At 50.3% G+C, this 12127-nt stretch overlaps 1 protein-coding gene across 1 annotated transcript; it reads right to left on the minus strand.

Annotated features, from left to right (window-relative positions):
- Positions 1–10772: 10772 nt before the first annotated feature.
- On the minus strand, positions 10773–11705 carry LOC308052322 (olfactory receptor 14J1-like; the record flags this gene model as incomplete). The annotated part of the gene is made up of 1 exon (XM_080364412.1): positions 10773–11705. One exon carries the CDS (start codon positions 11703–11705, stop codon positions 10773–10775), a length of 933 nt encoding a protein of 310 aa, XP_080220538.1.
- Positions 11706–12127: the final 422 nt, after the last annotated feature.

Raw genomic sequence — 12127 nt, forward strand, 5'->3', positions numbered from 1 at the left:
GCTCCCTTCCTTGACTTCCTACGTGTGGGGATGCTCTGATCCTGAGCGTGGAAGAAGCAATCTCTGAATGCAATCCAGCTCTTTTGGGCCCCTTTTCCTTCAAGCAGTCTTGCCCATGGGATTTCCCCCAGCAATTGCTTGAAAAGGCCAAAGTTAGCCCTGCTAAAGTCCAGGTTTGCAATTCTACTTGCTATTCTGTTCCTGCCACACAAGATGCTGAACTCCACCATCTCATGGTCACTGCAACCCAGGCAGCCCTCAACCTTTACTGCTTCGACCAGACCCTCCTTGTTAGTGAGGATGAGATCCAGCAGTGCACCTCTCCTAGTCGGCTCCTCCACCATCTGCATGAGGAAGTTCTCATCAATGCACTGGAGGAACCTCCTGGACTGTGGCTGGCTGGCTGAATGGTTCTTCCAGCAAACATCAGGGAAGTTAAAATCACCCACAACAACCAGGGCCTGTGACTGTGAGGCCACTCTCAGCTGCCCATAGAAGGCCTCATCAACTTCCTCAGCCTGATCTGGTGGCCTGTAACAGACACCCACAACAGTGTCACCCCTGCCAGCCTGCCCCTTGATCCTGACCCATACACTCTCAACTCGCTCATCATCCACTCCTGGGCAGAATTTAGTACATTGTAGTTGCTCTCTCACATAGAGAGCAACTCCACCACCACGTCTGGCTGGCCTGTCTTTTCTGAAAAGGGCATAGCCATCCATGACCACATTCCAGTCATGTGAACTGTCCCACCATGTTTCTGTAATTGCCACCAGGTCATAATCTCCCAGCCGAACATAGGATTCTAACTCCTCCTGCTTATTCCCCATGCTGCGCGCATTGGTGTACAGGCATTTCAGGGAGCGAGCAGAGCACTCCCATTTCTCTCTAGGAGCATAGGAGGCCACCTGGTCCTCATCAGTTTTAGAATGCTGCCCCACTGGGACAAGGCCAGCTACAACCCCATCCCCCTTCGAGCCTAGTTTAAAGCTCTCCAAATGAGCCCAGCTAATTCCTGCCCCAGCATTCTTTTGCCCCTCTGAGATAAACCTTTCCCACGTGACATTGTCCGGACTGGTGTCTTATAGAACCAACCATTATCAAAAAATCCAAAGCCCTGCCTGTAGCACCACTCTTGGAGCCAACCATTTAGAGAATGAATTTTCCTATTCCATCCCACATCATCACTTGAAGATGGAAGGAGTGAAGAAAAGATCACTTGAGCCCCTGAGTCTTTCACCATCCTTCCCAAGACCTTGAAATCATTCTTCATTGCCCTCAGACTACGGGAAGCAGCTTCCTCCCCATCTCTCTGGAAGACCAGCAGCGGGTAGTAGTCTGTCGGGTGCACCAGTCTTGGGAGCTCTCTAGCAATATCCTTGATTTGGGCTCCAGGTAGACTACAAACTTCCCTAAGATGAGGGTCAACTCTGCATATTGGGCCCTCTGTTCCTTTCAGAAGGGAATTTCCTATTACTATCACCCTTCTCTCTTTCTTAACAGAGGCAGTCTTAAGTTGTGGAGTCAACCGCCTCTTCCTATGTGATCTTGTAGGCAGGCTTGGCACTGCCTCCTCACCTACCTCTTCTTCAAGATCCAGGGCCTCAAACCTATTACGGAGGGGCACCTGGGGAGGCAAAGCAGGCAGAGAGGGGGGCTGCCTGTGACGCCGAATTGGAATACGCCTCCAACCCTCGTCGTCTTTTAGGTCCCCTACCTGAGCCCGACAGCAACAAGGGTGGGGCCGTCTCAGTACTTCCGCCTCTGTCCGAGAGGACAGGAGGTCCATCTCTTTTTGGGGGGTACCTCCCTGGGACTTTTCCGACTGGCACGTCAGGGTGTTACTCCACCAGTCAATCTCCCTTTCGCACTCCCTGATGGTCCTCAGCATCTCAATTTCCTCCTTAAGCTTCACCACCATGCTGAGCAGATCTTGCACCTGCTCACACCTCACGCAGGTGGAGTGCTGGCCTCCCTCCCCCGGCAGCAGCAGGCTCTGGCACTCCCTGCAGCCGGAGACCTGAACAGCCACCGTTCGGGACAGAACCTCAGTCTGCGTAGCCACCGTCTGTTTGAGACAAGCTCTCCTCCTGGACGCGACCATGGTCGTCAGTAGTCTGGTTCAAGAGGTGTCAGCATCCATGTACAGAGTCTGCACATCAGCCAGGCAGCAAAGCCACCATTGCAGAAATGGAGATGAGACACTTGACCAGCTCCTTGAACCCACGGATCAGCGTGACTTGTCTGCTGAGACTGCCGGGAACACCTGAACTGTAAGTGCAGAGCATGTGAGTCCTGGTTGGGTATCCTGGCTTGTCTCCTGACCCATGTGGTGCTTCAGGCTGTGAAGAGAATCAAAACCAGCCATTAGACTGGGGTAGTTCCATTTTACACGTGTCACACAGGGCAGATGAGGGAGCTCAGAACTCCAGACTCTGCTGCACAGTTGGGGCTGCAGAGACTGGAAATGCAGGTGACAGTGTGTGTCAGTGCACACACATACACATTCTGGCTTCCTTTGTGCCTTTGCACTGACCTGGGATCTGTTCCTTGGCCTTCTTTGTCTCAAAAAGAAACTGTTCTCCTATGCAACCTCCACATCACACCACATAAAAATAATTAAAAGGTAGAACAATAATGAAAGAAGCACAATTTTAGGGTAATTCTGTCCAAGAGGTGTGCTCTGTAAATGATTAAAACAAAAAAGAAGCGAGAGAAAAAGCATTGTTCTAAGAAATTCCTTCAAGATAAAACTGCGGAGGTGTAGTAGATGCTTGGAAAAGCAAGAATGACTGTTAGGACTGAAGTTAAAGAGATTTAAATCATCATGATCATCAGTCAGAATGAGGAGTTCCCTGTTACTGTTACTAGTGACAGCACCACTGTTCACAAACATCCTTCAGAGCATCTCCATTTTTCATGGGCTCCAAAGCTCATCCTGCTCAGAGTTTGACAGGATTGCTGCAAACCCCTGTGACCCAAATCTCTACAACTGTCTCTGCTCAACAGCCTTTTACCCCAGGAAGGGGAAAACTGCCAATGCAGGGACCAACCCAGGGCCCAACCTGCCTGGAGAGCCAGGACAGTTGTGCCACACAACAGCCACCTCTGAGGGAAACTGGAGATGATGGAACTGAAATGGTTTCAACCCAAATCAGAGAATCATAGAATCATTTAGGCTGGAAAAGAGAACGCGGAGTCCAATCCTAAATCAAACACTGACCACCACTAAACCATGTCCCAAAGCGCCACATCTGCACATCTTTTAAACACCTCCAGCAATGGAAGCTCCAATCCTGAGCTGACAGGACACCATTGGCTGCAGTTGGACATAAGATACTGGTCATGGCTGTGAGTTCAGCCCTGGCTGGCAGAATGTCTCACACCCTCACTGAGGAGGGCAGGGGGCTGGGAGATGGGAGCACGTTTCAGTTTCCAGATGCCAGCACAGAGCCCAAACCATCCTGCCCTTGGACTCTGGATCTCATTTCCTGAGATGCAAAGCTGGTGGCCTTTTGTGGATAATCATGTTAAAAGGCATGAAATGTCCTTCAGGTGTTTGTGTAATTTGTCTAGGAATGTCAGTTTTTAAAGAAAAATAAAAGTTTAATATGCTTATATTTAAATATCTGTAAAATAGTACTCTATATCTGTGGTAGCCCCTCTGACAATGACAATTAAATAGGTATTTGCACTATAAGGCTCCATACCCCATCCACAAGCACACATCTAAGTGGTTCAGATGAAGGGTGGTCTGGCAAACGTCACCCTTTGTGTCCCCAGGTGATGGACACTGCTCATGTGCCTCTGCAGAGAGTGGCAGGAGCTGGATCCCCTTCTCGGGACAGACTCCTTCCAGGAGAAACACAGACACAGGGGAACTCATCGGGGCTTTACGGCATTTCACTGGGCATCAGTTTTGACATATTGGGTGCTGTCCTGTGACTGCCCTTTCTGCACAAATGATCATACAAACACAACCATTTAGTGAGACATGGTCATAAAGGGGCTGTTATGGACAAGAAATGTAACCACGAACTCTGGAGAGAGCGAGGAAGTTCATAATAAGCACCAGGAAGAACCAAGAAGCTCGAGGCCTCTTCTGAAGAGCGGGAGGCCTGAGCAGCCGTGATTGGCCATTGTAGGTGTGGGAGAGGGTCAGGGCATGTCAGGGAGAAGCAATGAGATGGCTGATGGCTTCAGTGAACCCTTCCAACCATGTCTGAGCCCAGCAATGGAAAGCAGTTGATGTCTGCAGGTGGAGGAGGAACAGGAGGAAGATTTTCCTGGGAATACGGAAGGAAGAAAGGCCTCTCTTGGGCTAATCATGTATGGCAGTGCCATTTGCATGCTGTGGGCATGGCTGTGCCTGGGAGATGGGGAACGGCTGCTGCTGGGGTGGCTGTGCTCAGTCATGGCCCATGAGCTGACCCTGCTCTGCTCCTCTCTTACACTGCCCACACTTGGATGGTCCTCAGAAATCATCCATGAGCCTGGTGGATCCATGAACCTCATGGAGTGATGGGGTGTGGATCCAAATCGAGGATTTAGGCAAGTGTGTGACTGGAACACTGAGGTGACTGGTGACCATTGCCAGGTGTATGAAAGAAGCTGGATGAGTTGTGAGGAACTCATGGGCGTTTCCAACTCCACAGAAAATCAGAGCCTTGCAGTTAAAGCAACAGCACTTGATATAAACACCACCCCCAACACACAAAACACTCACACTGACCACAGGAAATGCCTTGAAAAACATTTGAGAAAGATCTACCAGGTCCCAGGGGTCAGGGCTCAGCCATTCTGGTGATGAACAAGCATCAAGGGCTGACATGGAACCAGAGCCACCTCCACATGGCCCTCACCACCTGGAAGCAGTGTCTCCAAGTCTTCCCTTCACCAACCTCCAGGGACAGGGATCTGCTCTGGTTGTTTCCTTCACAGCTGTGTCAGTGATGGCCCTTCATGGGGTCCCAAATACCCTGAGAAACTTGGGGTTTGCTTCTGCCTTTCACTTCATTACAGGTTTGTTCATGCTTTCAGTATCTGCAGTTCACGATCATGGCACCAGAGGGCTCACTAACATATAAAATGTTCTTACAAGCCAAGGCTCTGTGCATCATTTTCTTAAAGGCTTCATGTCTGGTGTGGATGATTAGAGAGATTTCAGGAATAGCCAAACAGAGACCATTTCCATAATAAATAGGAACAAAGCAGTATTTCTTCTATTTCATTCTCTTCTCGCGCTTCTCTCCCTTTCCAGAACAGGTGGTATCAGCAACCTCCTGTATATATTGATGTCGTACATCTCCTGATAAAGTCTGAATATGTCAGAAAAGTGGGTGCCTAAGTGGGTGAGGAGACAGGCCAGGACACCTCAAGAGGAGTCACACTCCATCTATAATCAGCTCCCAAAAACCCTTGTTTCACTCATTGCCCCCCTGGGATTTCCAGCACATTTCTTTACATCTGATTCTACACTGAAGTTCACACTGATTGTTACAGCTTCTTTGCAGGAATTGCTTCATGTTTCCTTAGAGAACTGGATGTAAACAGGCACCGGGGAATTTTTAATTAGAGGAAACAAAAAAGGAGAAAAAAAAAAACAAAAAAACACACAATAGAACTTAATGATGTTTCTCAGTTCTGTGGTTAAATTAAGTAGTTTCCAGCGAGGTTGAAGAGTTGCCCGTAGGGAGTACGAGAGCAACTGCTGAAAGACTTGACCTGCCTGAAGCTCAAAGCAGAGTGAGAGCTGAGAGGCTCTGAATGAGCCAAGAGTGAGAGGGGAAGAACCTCTGGGGAGCGATGGAAAGTGCAAATGTGCAGACAGGCTTCTGAAGAGATGAGTTCAGACACGGTGAGCTGGGTAAGGACAGCTGGAAACTCCTGCATGTCCAGGGGCTTAAATACACGTAGTGATAGACAGAGTTCTGGCACTGCAAGCACAGGGAAAGGCCAACGTTTCATCTCCCACAGTCCATACACATTCTGAAAATTCATATTTTGGAAGGATAGAAATTCCACAGACATTTTATTGGAAATATTTAATTATTTCATCTGATGAAAAAAAGAGTGTGGAGTTTTTCGTTCTTTTTGTAGTTGTTTTTGGTTTCGTTTCTAAGTTTTGAGGGGAGTTCTCAGGTTTTTGGGCTGAGCTCCATGGTCTCACTATAAGCACCCAGTGCAAACCCCGAGAGGCCCCGTGTACCTGAGGTGTTTGCCTGGGACGGGCAGGTATCAGACCAGACTGATAAAGCCATGTCGCTTCCATCATTTACATCTGGTATTCAAGACTTGTGTGCTTAATTAGAAAACTTACAGGACTGTAGGTGAAGAGGCAGGTACGTGAAGAGCACTTAGAAGAAGTGATAGAAGAATTATGCATTTGATATCACAGAATCATGGAATTGTTTCAGGTGAAAGAGACGCTCAGGATCATCGAGTTGAACCATAAGATGACTCAAGAACTAAACCATCTTCCTTAAGAACCTCGTCTAAACTCCTTTTAAACCCCTGCAGGGATGGTGACTCCCCCACTGCCCCGGGCAGCCTGTTCCAATGCCTGACAGCCCGTTCCAGGAAGAATTTTTTCCTAATATCCAATCTAAACCTTCCCTGGCACAACTCGAGGCCATTTCCTCTTGTCCTATAACTTGTTAGTCATGAGAAGAGACCAACACTCTCCATGTTCCAACCTCCTTTTGGGCAGTTGTAGACAGTGATAAGTCTCCCCTCAGCCTTCTCTTCTCCAGCTGAACCCACCAGTTCCCTTAACCGCTCCTCATCACACTTGTGCTCCAGCCCCTCAGCAGCTTTGTCACCTCCTCTGCACTCTCTCTAGTGCCTCAATGTCCTTATGATAAGGACCAGATTCAAGGTGCAGCCACACCAGTTCCAAGTACAGCGGCACAATCACTTCTCTAGTCCCACTGGCCACACTATTCCTGATACAAGCCAAGATACTATTGGTGACCTTTTTGGCCACCTGGGCACACGCTGGCTCCTGTTCAGCTGCTGTCGACCAACACGCCCATATCCTTCTCCACCAGAAAATTTTCCAGCCATTCTTTCCTGAGCCTGTAGCGCTGCCTGGGGTTGTTGTGACACAAGTGCAGGACCTGGCACTTGCTCTGGTTAAACCTCAGACAATTGTCCTCAGCCTAAAGATCCAGTTGGTCCAGATCCCTAAACATGGCCCTCCCACCCTCCAGCAAATCAACACTCCCACCCAACCTGGTGTCATCTGCAAACTTACTAAGGGTGTCCTGGATCACCTCACCCAGTTCATTGATAGAGATTAAACAGAACTGGCCCTGATACTGAGTCCTGGGGACACCACTCATGACCAGCCACCAATTGGGTTTGGCTCCATTCACCATAAATCTTTGGGCCCGGCCCTCCAGCCAGTTCTTGATCCATCACAGGTACACCATCCAGGCCATGAGCTGCAGCTTCTCCAGGAGATGCTGTGGGATACGGTGTCAAAGGCTTCACTGCAGTCTAAGTGCACAACATCCACAGCCTTTCCCTCATCTACTAGGGGGGTCACCTTGTCATAGAAGGAGATCAGGTTGGTTAAAAAACACCTGTCTTTCATAACCTCATGTTAACTGAGCCCGATCACATGGTTCTCTTGTAAGTGCAATGTGATGTTACTCAAGATCATCTGCTCCATGACCTTGCCCAGCACAGAAGTTAGGCTAACAGTAGTTCCCCAGATCCTCCTTTTGGCCATTCCTGTAGATGGGCATCACATTTGCCAACTACAGAAAAGCTGTAACAACCAGGCGCAAACTTCAGTGGAGAATCTGATGTAAAGACAAGTGATGTAACTCCCAGGGGGAATTTGTTTGGAGTTTGTTTGGTTTGCTTTCTGCAGCAGAAAGGAGGAGCCATGAGCTCCAGGCAATGGGAAGGGGGATCCTGTCCCTCACACACGGCTCAGGGCTCTTCCTGGGACCGTGGGATGTGGGTGTGCAAGGCCCAGGGAAGGACAACACTGGGACAACAACTTCCAGCTTCCCCATGGGGCTGCAAGGAGGCAGCGAGGCCCCAGTGCCATGAGGACACCATGTCTGCTCCTGGGGTCAGTGGCAGAGACAACTGCCCTGGCCAAGGGGACACAGACCTGGGTTCTGTGGGTCCCTTCCAGCCTTACAGCGCCCTTTGCCATCTCCACCACAGGCTGTTCTACACGGTGTTGCCCCTGCCCCTCTTTCCCTGCAGGCTGCAGACACCCATCTCGCTTCCCACCTGCTCTCAGCCCAGCATTTCTGCACCTTCACTGCTGTGTCTGCACCCTCACCGGCTGTTCTTTGGAACACAAACCATGGGCTGATCCAGCTCCCTCTGGGTCACCTCTTGCCCCACAGCACTGCCCTTCCAGTGACATTTCTTCCTCCTCATATCCATTCCTCACCTTCCAAGTAGACTTCTTTTTTCTCTTTCCTGCTTCTTCCCACTATCAAGAACAGCTCGACCATCTCATAAACTGCCCTTCATGCAGGGAACCCAACCCGTTAGGCTTCTTGTGGTCTTTTACCTGACCAGAGAGAAGTCACCTCGCCATGATCTTCTAAATCCCATGAGTGCTGCTGGCCTTTCAGCTTCTCTGACAGACACGACCATGTCCCTGCCCATGTCCCGTCATGTTCTCAGGTGGGATGGACATGACAACCCGTCTCTCTTCCTGGGCAGGGCCTGTGGGCCCTTGGCAGAGGTTCTTTCCCAGCCATGTCCCTGCTGCTGGGCTGTCACCTCCAGACACAGAACTGACTCCACTGTCCCCTTCACAGCCACAGGATTCTAACTGGATTATGAGTGTCTGAGACACAACTGACCTCATAATACCACACCCATCCATCCCCCTCCTTAGCTCCCAGGAATGGGAGAATAAAGACGTTTAACAGTGTTGTCCAAATGCTGGTCACTGATGGATGACACTAGTAACTGGCTGCACACAGGACTTTGTATCACTGCTGATATTTGTGCTGGATGGTTCAGCCAACTTCCCACCCAGCATCCACTTCTTGAGCCCCATCAGCACCACTCTGGCCACAAGGAGACCATGTCTGAGCCTTGCAAATGCCCTGTACACAACATGCCTTTCTTTCCCCTGTCCATTTGGGTTCAGCAATCCCTTCCTTGTCCTTCACATTCCTGGAAATGGCTGCAGGAGGCTTGTCCCATCCCCTTCCCAGGGAGGGAGGTAGGGTGGCCAGACTGTAGTTATCCCAGTTCATATTCCTGCTCTTCTTGAAGATGGATTTGAGGTCTGCGTTTTCTTAGGACCCAAAAACCATTCTGGTTTCTATGGCACTTTTGAGATCACAATCTGGAATCACAAGAAAGGGTGACAGAGCAGAGTGGAACACTTGAAATGATCCTGTCCAAGGCAGCTGAGATGAATCTCACTGATCCAGTGGGGTTTGTTCATGGAGTCGCACACAGAAATGTCAGATTCTGTCAGGCATCCATATCTGAGTTGGTCTCAGGACTCCTTGTTCACCCAAGGATGCTCAGAGACAGAGTCTGTTCCTTTTACACACAGAGGCAGGAGTCACAGTGTCCCTCGGGCCTCCAGTTGCCACTCCCAAACAGGACACATCTTACCTCTGTGCTGTGTCACCTGCTCTGCACTCATCTGAGATGTCCCACGTCATGAGGAATGGACACAGGGAGCTCAGTTCAAGGAAGCACAACCCAGTGCAGCATTCAGGTGATTTCCCATAGGTTGTTCCTCCCAAAATGAAGTGACCTCAAGACCTTGTATGTCTCACAGGTCTTCACGGAATGGAAAGGAGTAGTTGATGGTGTTTCTGCTCACTCAGGTCCATGTCACCTCACGTACATGATGTGCGTGCTCACATCTCATCTGTACAAAGCAAACATGGATTGCTGAACTATTCATTGAGTGTCCATACATGGAGGGAAGAAAAACCTCTGTGGGTGAGAGGCCAGTGCTGGAAATGGTGGTTGTGAAGGGCCAGTCCATGGTGACTGACCTGGGGCTCCTTCCACGGGGTGTCCAGTGCACAGGGGCACAGCCTAGCCCTGCTCTGCTGGTCCTGCAGGTCTCTGGCAGGAGCCTGGCTGTGAGAGGACACTGCTGTGTGCCAGCCCTGCACACACACACTGTTCAGCTGCACAATGGTGTTTCATCTGTGGCCACTTCTGTAGGAATAAGCTTGAGAGAAACTTTGCAAGAAGATATCAACCATCATGCACTGACCAAAGAAGATCACTTTTCCTTGTGCAAGTACTGTTACTGAGGCCAGCTTTGTCACAACAGTGCCCATTGCCTGTCCCTGCCTGCGCCCACAGCACTGACACACAGCAGGACGGTGACCAAGCTGCCAGAGCACTCAGGCCTTGCACCAACTCCAGGGATGAGAAGGAGAGTGTGGAGTGGAACCAGAACAGCTCTGGAAGAACAAGCGCTGCTGCTCCCTGGCAGGGCTGCCATGCCAGAGCTGTTTTCCCTCCTCCCATGAACACAGGAATTGCCCCTGCAGCTTGAAAAAGCCTTTGCAGGAAGGATATAGTGAGAATCAAGTCACTAAAGAGCCCTTTATTCTGTTTAGAGAGAAGGAGAGCACTGCTGCTCATTTAAGCATCCAACAGTTAGAAAAGAAAAGCCAGCAGAATATTAGAAAGGAAATGACAACATTATCACAATAAAAAAAACATCCAACAACACCAGAAAATCGAGTTGACAGGCTGGGCTTGTAATTAGCTACATTAGAAATCCTGTATAGAAGAAGATGGCCAGTTTATTGCTTCAGAAAACAGAGGGACATGAGTTTCCACAGGGCATCCTTGAGCTCCTGGTTCCTCATGCTGTAGATGAGGGGATTCACTGCTGGAGGCACCACCGAGTACAGAACAGAAACCAGCAGGTCCAGGGAAGGAGAGGATATAGAGGGGGGCTTCAGGTAGGCAAACACGACAGTGCTGACAAACAGGGAGACCACGGCCAGGTGAGGGAGGCAGGTGGAAAAGGCTTTGTGCCGTCCCTGCTCAGAGGGGATCCTCAGCACAGCCCTCAAGATCTGCACATAGGACACCACAATGAACAAAAACCAGCCTAATGCTAAACAGACACTAACCACAAGGAGCCCAAGTTCCCTGAGGTAGGAGTGTGAGCAGGAGAGCTTGAGGATGTGGGGGATTTCACAGAAGAACTGGCCCAGGCTATTGCCCTTGCACAGGGGCAGTGAAAATGTATTGGCTGTGTGCAGCAGAGCATTGAGAAACCCAGTGGCCCAGGCAGCTGCTGCCATGTGGACACAAGCTCTGCTGCCCAGGAGGGTCCCGTAGTGCAGGGGTTTGCAGATGGCAATGTAGCGGTCGTACGACATGATGGTGAGGAGAGAATACTCTGCACCAAACAAGAAAAATACAAAGAAGATCTGGGCAGCACATCCTGTGTACGAAATGACCCTGGAATCCCACAGAGAGTTGGCCATGGATTTGGGGACAGTGATAGAGATGGAGCCCAGGTCGAGGAGGGCGAGGTTAAACAGGAAGAAGTACATGGGGGTGTGGAGGTGCTGGTCCCAGGCTATGGTGGTGATGATGAGGCCGTTGCCCAGGAGGGCAGCCAGGTAGATGCCCAGGAAGAGCCAGAAGTGCAAGAGCTGCAGCTCCCGTGTGTCTGTGAATGGCAGGAGGAGGAACTGGGTGATGGAGCTGCTGTTGGGCATTTGCTGCCTGTGGGCATCAGGACCTGTGCAAGGAGAAAAAGGCAGTGATGGTTTAGATGAGACTTTTCTGGGAATAATCAAAACCATTTCCCACAGACCCTCACACACAGAGACACTTTTCTTTTTCCAGGAGAACGTCCTGGCTGAGCCCTCGTCCATGCTTGATGAGTGTGCAATGAAGAACAGGGCCTCTGCCCAGGGGCTCCTGAGCACTCAGCCTGACCCTGTGTGATCGGGTGGGCAGGGGCCCGTCCTGGGGTTCAGCTATGTCAGCTGGAACCGCTCCTGGTGCAGAAGGGACTGTCAGCATCTGCACCCCCAGGCCTGAGAAACTGAGTTGGAGAGGTTTGGTGTTTCTACAGCTCCTTCTGTCCTCCCACCCTGGGGAGTGTTGTTGGGTGTCAGAAACCCTCAGCATTTCG

This window comes from Nesoenas mayeri, assembly GCF_963082525.1.
Source record: "Nesoenas mayeri genome assembly, contig: SCAFFOLD_40, whole genome shotgun sequence".
NCBI lineage: Eukaryota > Metazoa > Chordata > Aves > Columbiformes > Columbidae > Nesoenas > Nesoenas mayeri.